Source organism: Microtus oregoni, unplaced genomic scaffold (assembly GCF_018167655.1).
Source record: "Microtus oregoni isolate MIOR12 unplaced genomic scaffold, Mior012 000030F_ref0000283, whole genome shotgun sequence".
Lineage (NCBI taxonomy): Eukaryota > Metazoa > Chordata > Mammalia > Rodentia > Cricetidae > Microtus > Microtus oregoni.
This window is the reverse complement of record NW_024543089.1, coordinates 10,701,044-10,722,854: the sequence shown is the minus strand read 5'-3', so window position 1 is coordinate 10,722,854 and position 21,811 is coordinate 10,701,044. Positions and strand designations below refer to the sequence as shown.

Here is a 21,811-nt window from a genome sequence, read left to right as displayed (position 1 = left end):
TCTTCTTCATCCCACTATTTAAATGATTCAATTTAATAGAAAGGCTTTTTCTTTCTTCTCATGAAACTCTCAGTTGCCATGCTATTTTGAATAAAAAGGAAAAACAAACAAATAAACCAAAACTTCCCAACTTTCATTCTTGGGTCAGGAAAATGACTAATGTAGAAAACTCTGTATCCACTCTACAAACTCTGAGACCCGGACATATACGCCAGGGCGATTAGGCAGTGCACATCTGACTCCAAATGATGTCACACCAACAAGAAACCACCTGTTGTTTTCTTGACACATTAACGGTCCTCCCGAATCACCCTAAAGAGTGAACAACCAAAAAAAAGTGTTAATCAGTATAAGCAAGTACAATTGGTGCTAAGATCACCAGTCAAAAAAATAAATGTCCTGACATATGATCGACTGCCAAATTCTCACCATATGGTGAGTCATCAGAAATTGGCTCCTGAAGGAGATGGGGCAAATGGTAACAAGAGAAAGTCTATCATTCTGATGGAGCATTTCTTAGCAAGTAGTTCCTGACTTTCATTATTGTGTTTCAACATAGTCAGACATTCTCTAAAATGCTGCAATAATAAGCCATGTCAACATCAACATGCCAATCACTATATGATGTAACATGTGAAGTATCAGACAAAGCCTCCCCACAAACAGCTACGCTATTCCACGTGATGATTTTAGGAGAATGAAGTGCTCACATGGCTTTGGATTTTGTTCCTTATGTGACTGCAAGTGTCAAGTACCAACCACATTCAAAAACCTTAAAATTTCAACCAAAATAAGCAAATCTCTTATTTTCTAGCAATCAGAACATGTGTTTTTATTTAGATTTTTGTCACAGTATAAGTAATAAGTATCACTTATATTACTTGTTAAGTAGTAAGTGATAGTTGATCCTGTAAAGTTAATCATATAGGTCTTATTTGTGCATAATGATTTCTCTCTAATACATATAAAAATAGTATGGACATAAAGCAGCCTTACTTAATTATAAAAAGATGAACAAATGTTTTCCCCATATTAGTTATGCAAAGGATTCTTGTTAATTATTTAATTGTCATTTCAGTTTTTGAGTAGCCTTTGTTGGCCTGAAACTGGCTATATAGATCTGGTTAGCACTGAACTCACAGAGATCTGCTGGCCTCTGCTGGAATTAAAGGCATATTGACCAAAATCACTGTTGTAATAGAGTATTTAAAATTTGGATCAATGTTAGAAATTTACCCTGAGAGACCTCTTGCCTGATATTTTAACCATCCTTAGGTGCTATATATAGAGAAAAAGGTGGCCTGTCAAAGCAAACCCTGCTCCATTGTTGGGCATAGAGGAACACAAGTGGCATTGGAAATCCCAGGTTACCTATATTCAAGGTTTAACAATTGTGCCAAAACTGTCTAGAGGAAAGACAGCAATTTTTCCTTTTGCATCCTAAGGACTTGATTTTAATATGAGAAATATTTATTTATTTATTTATTTTTTGGTTTTTCAAGACAGGGTTTCTCTGTGGTTTTGGAGCCTGTCCTGGAACTAGCTCTTGTAGACCAGGCTGGTCTCGAACTCACAGAGATCCGCCTGCCTCTGCCTCCCGAGTGCTGGGATTAAAGGCGTGCGCCACCACCGCCTGGCGGAGAAATATTTATTGATGTGGGAGTGTTATATATCTATCTGTTGATTTCATTGGTTAAGCAATAAAGAAACTGCTTGGTCCTCATAGGTTAAAACATAGGTGGGAGGAGTAAACAGAAGAGAAGGCTGGGAGAAAGAAGCTGAGTCAGGGAGTCGCCATGATTCTCCCACTCCAGGCAGACGCAGGTTAAGATCATTCCTGGTAAGCCAGCTCGTGGGCTACACAGATTATAAGAAATGGGCTAGTCCAGGTACGAGAGTTAGCCGAGAAAAGGCTAGATATAATGGGCCAAGTGGTGTTTAAAAGAATACAGTTTCCGTGTAATTATTTCGGGTAAAGCTAGCCGTGCGGGCGGCCGGGTGCAGGGGATGCAGCCCCGCGCCGCTCCTAACACAACAATTTATGGGAAGTTTATTGCTCACAATGTCTTATATATGATTTAGAAGTTAATCAGATGTTTTTAAAACAAGTTATCTAGTTCTTTCTATTTTATGAAAATAATTGACATTTTAATAGGAAAGTATAAGGTATTGATGTTAGGGTCAAATGTTTTAATTTACTTTGTGTATACTAAGTCTGTTGAGTGGCAGTGATCCATGAATCTTGAAGAAGGCTTGCTGCCTTTCTTCTGGGTGTCTACATGGCAGGGGGCCTTGGCTGTTTCAAATATATCACTTCCTATTATCTAACCTTATCATGTTATTTATATTATGTAAATTCTTATACTTGATTTTATAATTTGTGCAATTAGATTTCTTCTATTATTTCAAAGAAATGCAACTATTTAAATTATAAACTAATGCAAGAACATAAATATTAAAACTGATTCTATGTTTCTACTTTGACACTATTTATAGTATATAAGAATATGTAGTAACTAACTTCTTCAAATGTGAAAAGGTTAGTGACTATTTCTCCTTAGTTCAATGGTTCCCAAACTTTATTATATATTAAAGTCACCTGAAGACATAAGAAAGCATACATCATTGGTCCTCAATTTAAGATTCTAATTTTTTTATATATATTTTTGCTACAGGGTTTCTCTGTCGCTTTGGACCCTGTCCTGGAACTAGCTCTTGTAGACCAGGCTGGCTTCAAACTCACAGAAATCTGCCTGCCTCTGCCTCCTAAATGCTGGTGTTAAAGGCTAAGATTCTGATTTGCAGGTATGTGATGGACTTTTAAATTTGTAATTTGAACAAGTCCTAGGGGAAGCTCATCCATTTGATGCAGTGTAGGCTATGTTTGTGAAACATAGTGATGCAGTTTCTGAATGAAAAGTAAAATGTCATTAACTCTTTTTATCAATGAGAAGATATTCTATAGTCTCTTTTATTGACTTTGAATTCAGAAGACTACAATATGCTAACTATTGTCTGCCTGATTGGGCAAATTTTCAGGCTAAAATTCCAATGATGCAGTGAATGTATTCAAATAATGATATATTAAAAATTTGAAATGATGTTATTATTTCACCAGTTAATATTAATATTGAACCTAGAAAGTCATGTGGCAATCTAGAGTGATTGTTGCTCAATAAAACAGCATTGTATTGAATAAAATATTTCTATGCATTTGAAATTTAGTTCTTGCTAATGAGTAGCATGGTTAGACCCTGTAGAAAGAGAGCCAAGTAAAGATTTCACAGATCTGAAATGAGTTACTTGCATAATGTAACTCAAGATCAATAGCATTAGCCATCATATTTTCTACCTCATTTGTGAACTGTCTGCCATGCAACCCCCATTAACTATAATTGAAATTGCATAGCTGATTTCCCTCTTGCAAATAATTCTATAAATCATATCTTAAGTGGTAATGTTTCTTATCTTTAGCACATTTTTCATTTTATAAGGGAAGTATAAAGACCAACAGGTAAATTTTAAATAAGTGTAAAGCTGTTTTATTTTTAATGTTCATCAAGGCAGAAGAAATGTAAAACCAATCTGAAAGTTTAACATAATTGAGACATTGATTTAACTAGGGAAAAACCTACACATTTATCTGCCTGTCTGTCAAAAATAGTTGTCAAATTATGTTATATATATTTTACTGTGAAACAAGTTGCTACACTTTAACACAGTAAAATCATGTTCTAACAATATAAATGGTTACTTTCACATGTATGAATCATTTATTTATTCTGTAGTTTAATTTAATGCAGTCAATCTAGATGCATTGATATTTTATTAATTTCCAAATAATTAACACATGCCAGAAAAATGTATTTAGTAAGTCTCCTAATAAAATCCCCTAATTGGATTTTAATGTTTGCTGATTGCCTTATATGTGTTATCTTACTTAACCCTCTCAAAGTATAAGTGGCTTGTCTAGGGTCACTCATGGCCAATAATCCAATTTATCATGAAAGGAGTGGAGTTAAGGGTCCTTGGTGATTTCTTGACTCCCCAATTATGACTAAGCAAAGAAAATGCTGCCTTAAATGTATACTATGGCTGCTTTTCAGTAGTTACCTGACAAGAATCAATGCCTCCTTCTTCATATCCTGCACATATCATATTTCCAGTGATGTTGTATTCTGGCAGCTGTTGCTGGCACTTCTCATTGGATATAAGAGGAACATCAGCTTCTTGCTGCACATTAACAGTAGAACCTGCGCAAATGGGTGATGCAGACAGCGAGTCCGTAGTGATTAACAGGCCTCCTTGAGTGAAACACCATCCACCTTATATATTCCAGCGTTTTACTCTCATTATCAAGCACTGTGCGGCGGTACAATGGAACTAACCACTAACCTTGCACTTTCAACTACATGGCAAACCCACCTGCGCTCTTTGGCAAATGGATAGCAGCAACACGTTTCTTTCTTTCGTAAGGGGTAGTATGAATTATGGATTGATCTAGGGTAGTCTTTAGGCATTTTCAGTGATTTTAAAAGAGTTACGGTACTGCTCATAGAAACCAAGTCTGCCAGAACAAAGAGTTTATTCATGGAAATCAGCACCAACTTGGAGATTCAGAAGAGCTTTTCATTTAGCACCTGAGGAGGTGCTCTCTCCTGTATAATGGCATTCAGCTTCTTTGCGGTCCTTTGTGTATGAGCAGGTGCACACTGAGCAGAGGACAAAGCTCCGATGAACTGTGCTCTGCTAGGGGGCAATCAGCTTGCCATCCCATACAGGCGAAGAAAAGGGAAGTAGATTTCAGCATTGTGTATTTGCATTTGTTTTATGCAACTAATAATTCATTGGAAGTGTGAATCTCTGCTTACTGAACTGCTATCCCCAAGAGGCTTGGGAAACAAAACAGGTGCTAGTTCCTCCAGAAAAAGGCACTACATAAGCACTTCCTCATGATTAACAATTCTATTTGGTGTGGCAAAAGAGGTAGAAAGTTAAAGGTTATTTATTACATCTGTAAGGCAGCCTTGAAAAACATATGCAGTCTCAGTTTGAGCCAAGTTTCACTTATCCATTAAAAAAATTAAGATATTAAGAAAAGACCCAAGTGTGTGTTTATGTGTGTAACTTAAGTACAACAACATACTCATATATAAATACAAATAAATAGGTATAATACATATATATATGTATATATATATATATATATATATATATATATACTAAGTGCATATGACTCACATATGTTGGTAAACATGTAGCTAGCTATTTGTTATTTAGGGAAAAAATGTCCCAAATCTTCCCTCTTCTCTACTTATGGCAAACAGTTCTACCATGGATAATTTAACTCTATAGTGACAATGGTGAAAATCAAGTTGGAAAGAAAATGAACAAATCACTGTTGCTTCCATAGTGCCAATCAAGTCAACAATACAACCCACCATTAGCTCCTAAAAACTGACAGACAGCAAACATGAGAGATGGAAATAGAAAAGTTCAACCATTCTCTCTCATTGGCTCCATGAAGATCAAGGATAGGATAGGTGGACAGACCTTAGTTTTACAATAAAAACAGAAGCTTCTCCTTGTGTTTGTCACTGGATAGAAAATTAGTTTGAGTAACAGAGCTCTTTAGTAAAGGAAACTATGAGCAACATCTGTGTATTTAATATTTCTTTCTTTTATAAAATTTTACTTTTATCACTTTTGAGTTGCGAGTATGTGTGTGTGGATCCACATAATAGTGCAGGTGGCAGGGGAGCATAGCAGAGGCTGTCTCATCCCCTAGAGCTAGAGGTAAAGGCAGTGTGTTGTGAGCTAACGAGCCTGGGTACTGGGATGCGAACTCAGGTCCTCGGCAAGAACAGTGTACACTCTTAACTCTGAACCATCTCTCCAGCCATGTCTGTTTCCATGTGGATGATTGAGAACACACACACACACACACACACACACACACACACAATTATAAACAGATATATGGCCAAATTTGCTTATTTTAAAGTACTAATTGTCTAACTTTAAGAGTTATGTCCTCATTTCTTTCTAGTAAAAAATATACTCACAACTAGCTAATTAATTAGTAAAATAAACTTATAAAATCAGAAAATAGGATTTTATGAAGTTGCATAGATATAAATTATAAGATAAAATTAACAAAACTCATGAAAAATGCAAGGAGACACATGGTCTAGCCATTTCGCTCTAAGTGATTCTTTTGCTATTTTCCCCCTCCTGGCTCCACACTGCCTTTAGAGACATTTTAATTTAATTAAAATATATTTTAGGAATAATAAGCAAGCCATGCTTGCTCAGCTCCAAAAAAATCTTGCATTGAATAAAGAGTCTTAAATTTTGTTAGCAGATAATTTGTTTTTGATGTCTACATTGTGGCTATAAATTGTTCTCTTGAAATTTGAAAGATACAACATCTGTCTAGCAATAATTTTACTATTTCAGTTTCCAACTTAATAAGTCATGACATTTTTCAAGAAGAGAAAATAACAAAAATATAGTCTTCGACTTGAATATACTTTATGGACAGCGGTCATTAGCTACTGTCAGCCAGACAATGTGACTGTTGTGGATTATTATGTTGAGTTGCCAGGCAGGTGAGCACGGGCCTCAGAACTTGATGCTTTCTTTAATAAGCAAACATTTTTTCCATTTTTAAAGATCATTTGTATTTATTCTTTAACATGTTTATACACACACATTTCATCTCTTGGTCATACTGATGCAACTCCCCTCCCCCATTCCATTTAAAAAGTGAAATAAATAACTGGAAGGAATAAACATGTGCAGTGTATTTATACAGGCCAAGTAGGATGTGGTGATGAGGTTTCCTATTGCCACGTCTTACAGGAGCAAAGGCTGAAAACTACTGGGCCATCACATACATTTTCTCCACAGGGCATTTTCAAAGTGAAGGCTTTGATCCTTAGACTAGACATTTCCATAATATTTGTGTGTTTTTCTTAAATACACGTGGGTCATTTATCTATCATGGTTATAATTTATGACTATAAAAGTTACGTGATCCTGCCAGGCAGAAGTGTCCTTCCTTTTTGTGTGGCCCTACTGAACACTCAAAAACCTCTGTTCTAGATGGGGTAGTCCTGGAAGGAATCATATAGTCAAAGAGCCTTGTAATTGCATTTTGATGGCATGAATATCTTGGCTATAATATAAAATTTGTTCACACATACATACACATTCTGGTTAACTGTATTTTTAAATTTATTTCTCACTATATATTGAAATCAAGAAAATAATGATATCAATGTATTGGGGGAGGGGGCTGCCTCCTCTATGCTACACCAATGTGCATGTCATAATTTAGGATTCATGTATGCATTTCTTGATATTTAAGACATATCATCTATCTGTTTGAGTGTTTATCATTTTCTATGATAGACCTTCAGAGTCCTTTATTATGCACTTTGAAAAGAATAGAACTTTCTTGCTATTTATAATTCTCTTACTGTAGGGATCACACTGGAGTTCTTATTTCTGTATAATTATTGTGCATTTGATCAATATAACCTCCTCTACCGCTCCTCCTACCATCTAATAATCATTGGATGTCAACTTCTATGCCTTCAACTTTTAATGTTTTACAACGTAAGTTTCCCCATGTATTAGTGTGCTTAGTTTATTTCACTTAAAATAATTCTCAGTTTCAAACACGATGATGCAAATTTCAATATTTCACCATTTTATACCGGAATCTCATTCCATTGTGAATATATACTACATTTACTTATTTTCCTTTCTGTGTGTTTTTGACACAGTGACTCATCATGTATTCAGGCTAGCTTCAAACACCCAAAGCTCCTTCCTTAGTCTCCACCTTAGTCCAAATCACTCAGTCCAATTACCATCTTTTCTTTATCTGTTCATTAGTGCTATACACAGGTTGTTTCCTTTTCTTGCCTATTGAGAACAATGCTGCAGTGAACATGCTATGTGGAGGTCTTAGAATGGGCAAGCTAATTTCATTTCCTTTGGACATCATATACAGTAGTAGTACTTTTACATCATATGGTAGTTCTATTCTGAAATTTGGAGGAACATTTGTAACATTTCCCCAAAGGCTATACTAATTTAGATTCCCATGAAAAATAGTCATAATTCTCCTTTCTTTATTTATTCCTCTGCATATGTCTTTTGTTTTCTTGTTTTTAGCTGCTCTTCCTAGGGCTAATGTGATATCTATGTGGTTGTTGTGACTTCCATTCCCTGGGTAACTGGTGCTGTGACTTAAGGATATTTAAGGGGCATCAGATTTGTGTTTGGAAACATTCCATCAATAAATCTTAAGAAATCAATAATATACAAATGTATGATCTTATATTTATCTTATATTTGATACCCTTTGCCAATAGGTAGAAACAGCACATTTAACTTAACAGAGATCCTCTTCTCATTCTAGAGAATTTAATGTGAGACTATAACACCACAAATAATGACAACAGTGTTGATTGCAAAAATGTAAAAAGGCAATAACTTCGCTCTTGAGATGAGACTTCATTTGCACATGTGAACATAAAGTTATAGAAACTTGGGTTATAGTCATTTCAATATGTATATATTTATAATTCATCAGTGTTTTATTATGCCAAACTTACATATTGGTCTTTGAGTTTTCTGGGTTATGGTATTGGATTTGACACAATCTGAAAATATTTGGAGCTACTATATAAGTGTAAACATGAATATAATCCCAATAATTGTTTTAGAATATTCAGCAAAAAATAATAGGTTAAAATATGTAAAAATATTGAAAATATCCACAGCAAATTTCAATAGCATACTTTTTTTTTCTAGTATACATTTTCTCATTTTCAAATATGATAACTAACCTCCGTATTCAGTAGCTCCCCAGCCAGCAATTGAACAAATTCTCCCTGGACTGAATATTTGATTTTCTTCTGGTAAACAAATAGGCTGGATATAATCTGAAAAATCAAGCAAAACAAAATAAACATCAGAAATAAAACAGAACATCACTCATGTTTCTAGGAAATTTTTCAACAAACATTGCAACATTTAATATAAAAAGTTTGTATTTGAATTTCATTATACATGAACAACTTCAACTATTAAGGGACAAAGGCATTTGAGAACAGTCTTTATTTGTCTGTGTTAGATGGTATGGTGAACTCTGGATTCCTCTCCATCATTCTCTAATTAAACTTTTTAATATACACAATGCTTTAGTTCATGATTTATCATTTGATTTTTATTTTTTGTATTTGATTTTTTTTTTTTTGGATTTTCGAGAAAGGGTTTCTCCATAGCTTTTGGTTCCTGTCCTGGAACTAGCTCTTGTAGACCAGGCTGGCCTCAAACTCACAGAGATCCGCCTGCTTCTGCCTCCCGAGTGCTGGAATTAAAGGCGTGCGCCACCACCGCCGGGCTGTATTTGATTTTTAAATAACCATGGTACTCACTTTTTTGTAAAAAGTGAGGACTATTCTTTTAAATTTTTGTTTATTTTCATTGTATTAAATTTTTGTTTATTTTAATTATACGTGTACATGTACACATATGAATGCTTATATGCATTTATTGATATGTGTATGTACATGTATGTCAAATATCACACATTAGCATATTGAAGGCAGAGGACAACTCTAGAAAGCTAGTTCTTCCCCATCATCTTGTGGGACCCAGAAAGTGAACTATGGTCATCAGGCCTGTGTGAAAGTGCCTCTACCTGCCTGTCTTTGCCTGCTGAGGTATCTTGCTTATCTTTTTAATGTTCTTTCAAAAGGTTAGTTAAGAAAAAATATTGGATGGTGTTTTAAAATATTTTTGACACACTGAACCACATTAAAACTACTTTTCCTCCAATTGTTTTATTTGGATCCCGTGGAAGCATCATGTTTGACTATTCAGCATCAACTTACAAGTCCTTTGATTTTAGTAAGCTTCTGATGCCCACTGGATGCATGAAAGACGTAGAAACGAAGATTATCCTTGAGGACAGTGTGATGCTACTCAGGACTATAATGGCCTGCTTTTCCATAATCCATATGTGGACCAATTCCATGAATTTAACTCTCATAACAAACAAGAATATAATCCTGATAATTATTTTATAAGATTCTGCAAAAATAAGTTGATTTTATAGACAGCGACAATGTTGCCCAACCGGGCTTTAGAAAAGACTTCAGAGTAATGGCTTAGATTGAACAGAACTCTTTAGGAGAAATTTCACTTTATTGGGTAATAGTTTATAGGCATTTGAGACAATCCTTCATTGGTTGGTCCAGTGATATTTTTGGGTCTCATTTAAAATTGTCTCAACGTGTATAACATATTTCATTAACCTATCTCTTTTATCTTTGTATCTTGCTTCATGCATTTTGGCAGATAGACCTATGTTTCCACTGAATGACCTACTTGAAGAGGACGGGTTGAGATCCTGCTACTTCTCTATAAGAGTTCATTTAACCCTGAATTGCTACTGATGATATTTCAAGTCTCACTTTGGATTGCTATGAGCAGATTAGATGGCTAGATAGAGTTCTCTTACCTGTGTAATTCACTTTAAATTCAAGGTGCATCATAACAATGTCATTGAACTTTCTTCTCCTATCATAATGAGGACTGATGACAATTTGATCGATTACCCGTCTTTCTACTTGAGGAGAAGTCAGATTTGATTGCATATGCAGGCCCAAGACTGCTGTCCACCTGGTTGGATCTACATTTCGTCTGAAGATTGTGATAAGAAAATATTTTCAAGTAACTTTCCATCTAGAAGAGAACTTTCCAGACGTTATCTAACAAAAGCTAGAACTGACAACATTTCCATTTTATAGTATTCCTTGATTGCTCTAAGCAGTGTTTCTTTGAAGGTATTTTTTTTTCTTATTTTATTTCACTGATACAGAAATTGGGACATACTTAGGGACTGCCATTTCATATTTTGATACAGGTGTATATATGATGTTGAAATGTTTAAGTCAAAGTAAACAGTACATATCTCTAACATTTATTATTTTTGTAAAATTACTCAAGATGCTTACTTACACCTTTTTGAAACATATGTCACTATTATTTGTAGCCGTACTGTTGTTCAATAGAAAAATAACCTCTACTTTATGTCCTAGCCTTACTTTTTGATCAAATTTCCTCCAATTCTCCTCTGTTTGTGCTCCTTATCTTCTGATAATCACTATTGTATTATTAATTTCATGTAAATCAAATTTGCTGGGTTCCACTTGTGACTCCATTATAATATTCCTAATTAAGTTACAGAAGCTTAATTAATGTTATTTTTCTTCTACCATGTCTTCTCAAACATCTTGTGTTATTGTATTAGTTACTTTTCTATTGCTATAAATAAAACACTTTGGAAAAGGCGACTTATATAAGGAAGAGCTTATCTGGCTTCTGCTTCAGAGGAATAGATAGAAAAGCCTTCATAGGTATCATTTCTGTTGAAAAGGAGTGATTCTATGTGTTTTCATTTTTTTCTTTCTTCATAGATCCTAAATACTAGCCAAAGTGAAAGAACTGGGCTGGGAGTATAACTCAATGGTAGAATGCTTGGTTAGCATGTGCAAGGCCTTTAGATTGCTTGCTAGCTCTGAAGAAAAGAAGATAAGGGAAAATAATAGAATGTAATATAATAGAAAGAAGGAAGAAAGGAAAGGGAATGAAATGATAGGAGGGAAGGCAGAAGACAGAGGACAAGTGGGCAGGTGGTCATATTGATAGCAAACCCTAATTCTGTGGATGCTACTTGGATATTGCTTCTTCGGGTGTAGAAATTGACTTCTTTCTGTGAAATTTTACCTCTCTCTTCTAGGTGTGGTAAAACTGATTATCTTAGAATTTAAGGAAAGAGAAAGTTTGGGAGGGATCAGAAAGGCATGCCCTCCTGACCTGTCAACCCCAAAGACTAGCACACATCCTAGAACAACAATATTGCACCAGATAGGTAAAGTGAGCTCATCCCCAACTAGTGGTGTTGCCTCAGAAACCAATGTTCCCAGAAATAAAAATAGAATGAGAGACATGGAAGAGCAGCATGTTCGCGAAACAGACAACAGCATAGGTAGGATTTTGTAATTGTAACTGAACCCCTCCTCCATTCTAACATTACTATAAATGACTCAAGAACAGTCTCAGCAAGTTTGTCCATAACCCTGCTTTCTCCTAGCATAGGTTGTTGAATTCTAATTATTCTCTTCTGAATAAGATGAAGATCCAAAGAATACAGCCAATTATAATTTTAAAAAGTAAAATTTAAGGTATTTCTAAAATTGAAACTGCAGAGTAGAAAATCCTCCAAGAATTATCAAGAACAATTTGGAAAGCAACATCAGCCCAAATTGTATAAAATTGGTCAACTTTCAGCAACTTACACATCAATTAGTAATTATCGTGATTATTCTAGTCACTATAATAGCTTGGTAATGAAAGAGCATGAGGCTACAATAAGTACAAAAAGAAGTGTTAGTATTATGAAAAGTGAATAGAAAACTAGTGCATGCCTGATTTCTAGCCAGCTCCTGAGTAAGTATAAATATTGTTGAAGAGAATGAAAGCGAAGTAGAAGGTACTGGGAGGAAACCACAAAATTATCATTATCTGCCTGCGGACCATTCATAGAAACAAGGAATCATTTGGAACTCCCTCCTTTACATGACTTCCAGAACAGTCCATGCACTTGTGGTTTCTTTTTCACTTAACTCTACCCACTCCTGCTCTCTTTCTTGGCAACTCTAAGTGTTAGAATACTTTAGGATTCTGCTTTAGGCCTAAAAAAAAAATCAACCTATATTATACATTTAATCTATAGATAAAGTTATCCAGTGATACCATAAATTCAAAAATCAACAGCATGTTATTATACTTCAATCCTTGTTTTTCTAGAATTTAGAGCCAAATTGACCAGTATCAATAAAGACCTACAACCAGACATTATGTAGAGAGACAGTCTAAATTGGAGGTTGCCATTAGGCTCCTCCCTCTCAGCGCTTGGAGAACTCCAGAAGAGGAGGAGAAAATACTGTAGGAGTCAGTAGGGATGGAGGCCACTAGGAGAACATGGCCCACTGCATCAACCAAGCAGGGCTCATATGGGCTTACAGAGACTGAAGTGGAAAGCATAGGGGCCTGCATGGGTCTGCACCAGGCCCTCTGCATACATGTTATGATTGTTAGCTTGCTGTTTCTGTGGGAATCCAAACACATGGGCAGGTGTATCTCTTATTTTTTGCCTGCCCTTGAGACTCTTTTCGTCTATTAGGTGGCTTTGTACAGTTTCGATATGAGGGCTTTTTGCCTTGGGATATTGTGTCTTGTTTTGTCCTGTTTGGCTGTGGTCTCTTGGAGGCCTGTTCTTGGCTGAAGAGGAGATGGAGAAAGAGGAGGTCTGGGTGGTAGGGGAGATTTGGGGTATCTAGAATGAGGGGAAGGAGAGGAAGCTGTGATTGAGATGTATTATGTGAGAGAAGAACCTATTATTTAAAAAAAAGATAGTTGAGATATGTATAAAAACAAGAAACCTTAACATCCTTTATTTTTACTATGTTTATGTTTCCTCATCTCAACATTATCAATTATATCATACACTGTTACTTTTAGTCACCTCTGAATTATTCCTCATACCTTTTGCTTATGTGTCTTTCTTAATAAATTTCCATCATCTTCAGCTGTGATCCTAGGGTACCATCATCAATTTCTATTTGTTTTTATTTTTTTGCAATTTCAGTTTTTCTTGGCAGTTTTATTTCTATACATCAGCCTGATTAGATAAGGTTTTTCTTCAGCCTCTCCAAGGTTGTTCATCATTTATTATGGCCTTACGGTTCCTCATCTAGACTGTACTTCAATATCTAATGTTATTGTTGCCCCTTTAAGAACCACATCAAGTAGCAATATGATCAACAGTAAAAATGTTTACATGGTACGTTGGGCCTATACAAAATAAAATGCTCTTTTGTGCCTTCTCAGATGACCCTGTTTGCTCTAGGACACCTTGCTGAGGGAGGAAATAGCTCTCTATAGTTTGAAAAAGAAAAGGGTCCATGGTGGAAACTATCAGTTGCTCACACTATCAGGAAAGGATGCTAGAGATAAAAGGGAATATTATGGCTGAGGGATGAGAGCAGAGACATTAGTGATGAACAACAAAGAACTTGCAGTTGTGTAAGAGGCAACTAAGAAGTCTTGAAAGGAGGCAGGCTATGAAAATTAAGGTCGGTGTTAGCATGCCAGCTGGTTAGCTTTCCTGAGACCACATCCAAATTTCCCAGGAAAAGTGAGTGTTATTGCTTTATTACAGATTCTTATTTCTTCTGAAGGTAATTGAAACAATATCTAAGGGAACCTTCCTCTTTTTCAGTAACGAAATGCCAGCCTATCTTTTGTTAACCTGCTTATTGAGTGAATGGTGCATGAACAGTATACAATCAGTTCCCTGGTTGGGTTAGGGGATTATGCACAGAGCATATGGACTGAGAATTGGCTCAGGATCTGATAGCCCAGAGAACCAACCATTTCACAACAATTATCACAAGCATTGTTATGGCTGTACTGTGAGATCATAGCTTATTTCAAAAGCTTTTTCTTCTAGTTGGACCGACTCCCCCTCCCCACTCAACTATTGAGAGTTTTTCTCACTTTTTCTTAATTTGTCACATTTACTTAATATCTCTTAATAAAGCTTGCACTGTTTTTTGTTTACTCCTAGATGAATATGCATATTCTATCTTTATTAGCATCACACAGAGGACATGGAGACACTGTCTCAAGTCAATCTTTGGTGATGGTGAGGGTTTAGCACCCTGGCGTATGTATGATGCATGCACAGCTGGGCCCTTCATATCCATACTCACCCATAGACACAGTGTGCAGCAGACACTAGCCATTCACTGCTGACGAGAGACGCACCACAGAGCAGCTGGTCTCTGTAACTTTCTCTGTAATACAGAGCCACAAGCCAGGGCCACGACCCTGCCTCGGCATCACTTCCACCAACGATCTTTGGGTTGACATTCAAGGCCACCATTTTTTCTCCACATGCTATCACAATATTTGAAAAATGAGATATACCATATTTTTATATGAAAATTGAAGTGCTGACAAAATAACTTCAAGAGACATAAAATTCTGTCTGGAGTTTTAAATTGAAGGCTTAAAAGGTGACAAATACTTACATTTATGGTTACAATGTAGCATGATCAATAAATTTTGTGAGCACTGAAGACTACAACAGAAAATAAGTTTTTGTTAGTTAAATAGACATTTAAATATGTATAGCAGATATAAAATTCAGGAAAAGCTGAAATCCACAGAAGAAAATGGCCCACTGGAGGGAGGAGGGGAGGAAGTGTAAATTTTTGAATGGAAAAATAAATAAATAAGAAAATGGCCCACCTGAATATCAGATAGGGCTGTGTTTACATTTTGTAACTTATTCTTTATATAATTAAAAAAATTACTCAGTATCAACATGATTATAATAAAACCTAGTGTATTGGAATTTCATGGAGACTATGAGAATATTTTGCTTTGGAATTATCATGAATTAAAGATAATATTTGATCTATGATAGATATTGCCATTTTGCTAACACCAACCTTGAATTTCATTATTTTCTCATTCTTAGGGAATATGTTTCAATACCTCTAGTATTTATTTAAAACCAACTACCTATAACACATAACGGTTGTAAATTTTGAAGTTTTGGTGAGAGTAACGAAAAGTGGGTTTTTTTCCACAATTTTATGAATAGATAACGTTTACTACATGTTGTATATTTTTAGCATATGAATTTTCTTTCTTTACTATCCAGAAAAAAAACCTTAATGATATAAACTATTCCTTTATTTTGGTGACACTATTGAGCAAATTATGAAGTACTTGGAGAAAAATCACTTAATACTGCAAATAATTTTGAGAATTAAAATAACTTCTGAAGAATTAATGGGAAGAAAATGTATGCCTGGGTTATGTTGCACTAAGAGATGGTTCATTCAGGATATAGTAAAATTGGTTAGTGCTACCCAGATTGGCAATAATTGAAACTAATGAACGGTTCACATATGTATTTACCATTTAAAATATTTAGACTATGATTGGCCATTTAGACTATGATTGGCTGAAGTAACAGAAATTAAGACTGCCAATGAGGACCAACTGATGGCAATCAGCCTCAATATCATCAGTTTCAGTGCTATTTAGTGATGACTCATCCTGCTAGGCTGTGCACTTCCTTCTTCAAGTGAAAGATGAAAAACCACAGGCTATGTTTCCAAGAGAGCAGACGTGTGCACGGAAAGCATGGAATAATAAACAAGCACAGACTGCTGAAAAAGTATCACCTACAGTTTGGAAATTTGTTTTAGGAGCCAAAAACGTCCATAAAGAAAATTTGTTTGTAAGGTGTTGCACAATTCAACCAGCAGAGGGCAATGTTGCACCAGGAATCATGGTACTTCACACTTCTGCTGCTGCATTAAATAACACACGTTTGTATACATGTGCAGACATGTAGAATTAAACGTTGTGTCCTTAAGTATTTACCTGAATGAGGTGTGCAAATTGCTTAAGTTCGTTTACTTTGGGAAAAGGATAAAAGGAAAAGCACAGAAAAATGCTGTATGCTCAATCAAAGCACCTCCATGATTTTAGAACATGCTTGATAAAGCTTATTTATAAGCACATGAGCCTACATCCTATTAGTTATATTCTCTTTTAATGTACAAGACAATTTCAATAGAAATATAGGAAAATGTATTTTATTAATAATTAATATAAATATGTCTCTTTCTCTCTCTTCTCTCTCTCTCTCTCTCTCTCTATATATATATATATATATATACACACACACAAAATGCCTCAAAGTCCGTTTTCTTTATGATGCCCACATGTGTTTGAATGAAAAGTAGTTTATAGGATGTCTCATAGAATATTTTCAAGTCTCACAAAAACTCTTTTCAGATCTACAGTACTCAGCAATAAAAATCCATATTTAATATGGCTTCTAAGACATTGTTACTAGTCTTCAAAAGAATAAACAATGCCAAATTAATTTTTATCAAGCACAGGGTAGTTAGAAGTTCATTATCATTTTGACAAGACATTTCTATTTTTTTCTGGTAACTTCTTTCTAATATTTCTTTTTTAAAACAAGGATGCTCTTAAAGGCACCATTTTTATATGACACTGAATATAATAATTGTACAACAAATAAATAAAAGCATAAATTAGTTAGCTAAGGAAATGAATGAGTCGCTATGTCTCAGATTTGCCAGTGCAGCATAAAGCGGCCGATTAAGAAAAGGATTGAGGGCATCTAACTAATCTGTTTTTGTCTTGGTGTAAAGAAGGTAAAGAGTGCATCTATAAAGTCTTTGTTAAATGTCATGAATGTAGGTGTAATAATGGCATTGATATTACTTGATCCTGACACCATTTCATAAGAATGGAATGATATGCTCCTTTTCTGAAGCATGTATGCAATTATTTTGAATGACCTTTAACTATTTTTTTCTCTTTCTTGCTAATACTTAATCTATGAAACATGAGCAGGTAGAATTCTCAATCTACCAGAGAAACGTGAATTTGAGAATGTTTTATAGAAAAGAAGCTGGGAAACCTGTCTGAAAACTTCCAAATGGTTTAGCTCATTTCTGGTGAGACTCATGATATCATATCTGTCAACACTGATACAAAATACCACACTGCAAAACCCTTTTATTGATACTAAATATGGTCCTGACAAATTGGATTTACTGCTTGAGCTATGGGAGTGTTGGCGTTCACCAATAGTAGAATCACACGATGCTGTTTTTAACATTGAGTCTGTTAGACCAAATCCAGTGATAATAAGATGTTAATACGGAGTACAGTCCTAATGTCTCCTTGCAGTCATTTCTCCTCCACAGTTCATCTATAGTGAATTTATAAAGCTCAGAGGCCAATTTCATACAAAAATTGCCACTAATGCTAAATAGGAGAAATTACATAATTTATTCATGATATGCTTTTGAATAGAGGAAAGGTGTTGCCCTACTATACCCTACAAAGGGCTGCAGGAATAAACCCAACCTAAGAGAGAGAGAGAGAGAGAGAGAGAGAGAGAGAGAGAGAGAGAGAGAATATATAGGCCCAATTATACTATTTTAAAAGGATATTCATATTTATTTGCTATGAAATATAATATTTGATTCTCATCAAACCCCTTGCCTTTTGATAGTCGTCTGAGGAGTGTTGACCCTCATTCTAGGACTTACAATTTCTTTTTATGAAGTTTAAGGATTTAGAATATGAGAATAAGAAAGGTATTAAGGTACATCATCTCCCTTTCCGTATGCCAGAACTTTAGTTACTTACATTTCATTAGACTGTCTTATAAAAATGAGAATCAGACAATCCTATCAGAACAGACTAGTTAGATGGTGCTTTGCTTTACACAAATAAAGAAAAGGAACAACTTTCATGTCTGTGTGGTCAGTATATGGTACCACTGACATTGACTTCAAAATATTTTCTATCTAGTTCTGTTTACCAAATGAAAATAAAACATCTTAGTGCCCACCTGGGTGTTAGTGTCAAGCTGCCATTAGGGGCTTTGTTTAAACTCACAAAAGGTCCATCTCCATCAGAGAATGTTGTCATTGATGAGTTTGCACTTCTAAGGGAGGAAAAATGACATATAAACAGAAGATAAAACTACCAACAAAACATGTTACATTTTAAATCATTTAATGATGCATATCCTGAAATAAATTATTTGATGGCCTGGGAAGAGTAGAGGGAGGGGAAACTGTGGTTGGGATACATTGTATGAGAAAAGAATATTTTCAGTATAATACCAAGTGTTACTACTACAAACCGTTAGCAGAATTATTACTAAAGACATAAAAAGAAGTCAATTTTTGAGAAATGCCTTTATTTTATTTTTTTCTTCTGGTATTTCTTTAAATTTAAGGTCTGAGCAGTCTTAATTCAAAGACAGAACACACAAGGCTACTCTGAGGATCTCTGTCTGCATCCTGGATCTGTAGTTGCCAACTAGTGAGCTACCACAGGGTGGCGAAAGATACCTCCATGTAAACAAGGCACCCAATTCTCCTGGCTGAGTCCTGTGGTATCTGCATCATCTTCTGTGTGTCTTATTGACATTTTTTTTTTCCTCCAGTTTCCTTACTTGTACCTTAAAATTTAGCTAGAGACTCGACTTTCAATTCTCAATCTTGTTTCAGTTCTTTTTATTCATTCAAGACCATAATCAATATAAAACTATGCCTTTAAGTCTGGGAGGTAGTGGGTGGGACAAGGAAAAAAGGAGAGAGGGTTAAAATGATGCAATATGTAAGTGAAAAACCCCAACTGTTAACAACAACAATCCTTACCTTTGGATTGTAAACATCCTGATTTTACTGGTATTTATGGCTGTCAAGAGACAGTGTAGTTCTTACCCTTTCTTTCTTTTTTTGGAGAATGATAGTGGGGGTTTCAAGTCAGGTTTTCTCTGTGTTGCTTTGGAGCCTGTCCTGGAACTAAGTTGTAGACCAGGTAGGCTTCGAACGCACAGAGGTCTGCCTGCTTCTGCCTCCCGAGAGCTGGGATTAAAGGCATGCGACCCCTTTGCCCTGCTGTAGTTCTTATCTTTTGAAATGCCATGTTGGGTCTGCTGTTGCCTCGCTAGAATATTCAGTGTCTCCCTAAAATAATACCTAACAGCCATGGTGTGTTTGGGTGCACAGGGAATGTGCATGGAACAGTCAATATTCGCATAATCAATGAAAAGGAAAAATATTCATAGGGCAACTCCTCCTTCTTCTAGAGTTGACCATAGACTGAATATTCATTTGGCATTTTCCAGCCACTGGATAGAGGCTCTCTCTAATGCCCCAGAATTTGGTATATTACACTTTCCTTTAAAAAGCAGATAAATTTAATGAAAAAACACAAAGCCACTAATATTCCTTTAATAAAATCCGAAATCGATTTAGCAAAACAAAGAGAAGCATTGCTATTGTTATTTTTGGAGATTAAACTATCTCCTCATACCACATGAGCAGAAGAATTATTTTACTTAGGTAGCCATATGCACATGCATTTGCTGCAATTTAGATTAAAAAAAAAAGGTAGAGGCAGGCAGGGGAGCAGAGAAAAATGTAGAGCTCGATAAAAATTAATAAAAAAAAAAGGTAGAAGTGGATATAGAATTCTAAGGGTGTTCTAGTCCTAACAACCTTAATAATGTAACGTAGTTCTAGGTGAAGACTAACACATTCATGTGAGAAGAGAATGTAGATTAAGAGCTCTGGATTTTATCAGCATGTACTTTTTGGTAGTCATCAAATGAATTTAAAATGCTAGGCCTCCTGAATGAGAAGAGGCTTTGTTTTTCCCGCTGGCTGCAGGCTTCATACAACTGGAACTGATTAGTACACTTCTATGCTGTGAGGGTAAAGTCCATGGTGATAATTGCTCTCTAATCTCCCTCCAGACAGCTTTTTTCTTGTGTTTACTCATTGTTAAGAGTTTCTCATTCTGCTCAAGGTCTACCACCTTCGAGCATTCTTCCAAGAAATTTACTAAGTCTCTTGTTTTCCAGCAGACTTTCACAGGGTGCTTTGTCAACATCAGCAGCTGTCACTCCAGAAAATGTTAATTACCCAGATCTTTAGATCTATGGGATCAGGAAGTTGGGGTGCAGGCCCAGTGGGTTGCTGTAACCAGTTTATCAAATGATTTTAGTGTCTGCTACAGAACGGGGAGAAGGTCATGCTGAAATACAAGCACTGTTTATGATAGTTGTACAAGGTTTTGTCTCGATGCTTTCATCTTGATTTCCAGCTATTTGAATCTGTTTTCATGCAGAAAATGGAGAACACCATCAAGACATCTACATTAAAATGTATGATTGCAGATATGTAGATTTTTTAGACAACTCAATTTCCTTGCTCTTTCCCTGTTCCTTTGAAATTTCTTTAAGATATTTCAGGGCCTATCAATACCTGTGGAAAGGTAAGTAAAATAGAAAATACTGACTCATGATTTTTATAAATATCTTAACCTATCCTATTCATCATATATCTACTGTTGGTGATACATGGTTGAACTCTGCATAATGACTTTACCATATGGGTTCTAAAGGAAAAGAAAGCTAGAGGATGACTTTTAAGAATAATAGACAGATGTTCTTCCCTTGGGAATCAAAAACAGTGTTCCATGGTGATGTTGGTGCTGCCCCGAGATCAACTGGAGATATATTCACATGGAAAAAAATTGCATGTTCTTTTCTATGTGATTCAGGTGAAAATTAAACAATGAAACAGACTGCACTTAATTATGTAGCTATATTGACTGAGGCTTGCTATGTATCCCAGACTGGTGTTAGTTTTAATATACATCCCGAGTTAACCTTGGACTTTCAATACTCCTGTTTCAGTTCTGTGAGCTAGGATTTCAGGAACGCAGCATCTTACTGTCGCTGGTTTGCTAGAAAACAGTATACCTTTACAACAAAATCTATTAAAATAGTCACATAAGTAAAAAGTTTGATCTCCACATCAGAAACCTAAAAGAATTGTAGTTTGATTCACAATAAACAGAATATGAAACAGCAAAAGTTTAAGAGAAACTATTAATAATGGTCAAAACAGTAATCAATAAATGAAAAATAAAATATTAACAATCCTTTGTGATGTCATTGTAATGAGTCTTTTTCTGTCCCACCAACCAGCTCCCAAATGGCCTGGAGACTTATTATTAATTATGAAAGCTCAGCCTATAGTTTAGGATTGTGTTGCGGGAGGTCCTTCTGCTC

The 21,811-nt window shown here is 35.5% G+C and overlaps 1 protein-coding gene across 1 annotated transcript in view; it reads right to left on the bottom strand.

The window, feature by feature from the left end:
- Positions 1-156: 156 nt before the first annotated feature.
- Tmprss15 (transmembrane serine protease 15) overlaps positions 157-21,811 on the bottom strand; it is a 103,830-nt gene continuing 82,175 nt past the window's right edge. The window contains exons 19-25 of the mRNA XM_041678537.1: positions 18,569-18,664; positions 15,183-15,232; positions 14,862-15,048; positions 10,544-10,725; positions 8,865-8,960; positions 4,114-4,253; positions 157-312 (exon numbers count right to left, since the gene is read on the bottom strand). Coding sequence (XP_041534471.1) covers positions 157-312; positions 4,114-4,253; positions 8,865-8,960; positions 10,544-10,725; positions 14,862-15,048; positions 15,183-15,232; positions 18,569-18,664 — 907 coding nt within the window. The remainder of the gene's footprint in view (positions 313-4,113; positions 4,254-8,864; positions 8,961-10,543; positions 10,726-14,861; positions 15,049-15,182; positions 15,233-18,568; positions 18,665-21,811) is intronic.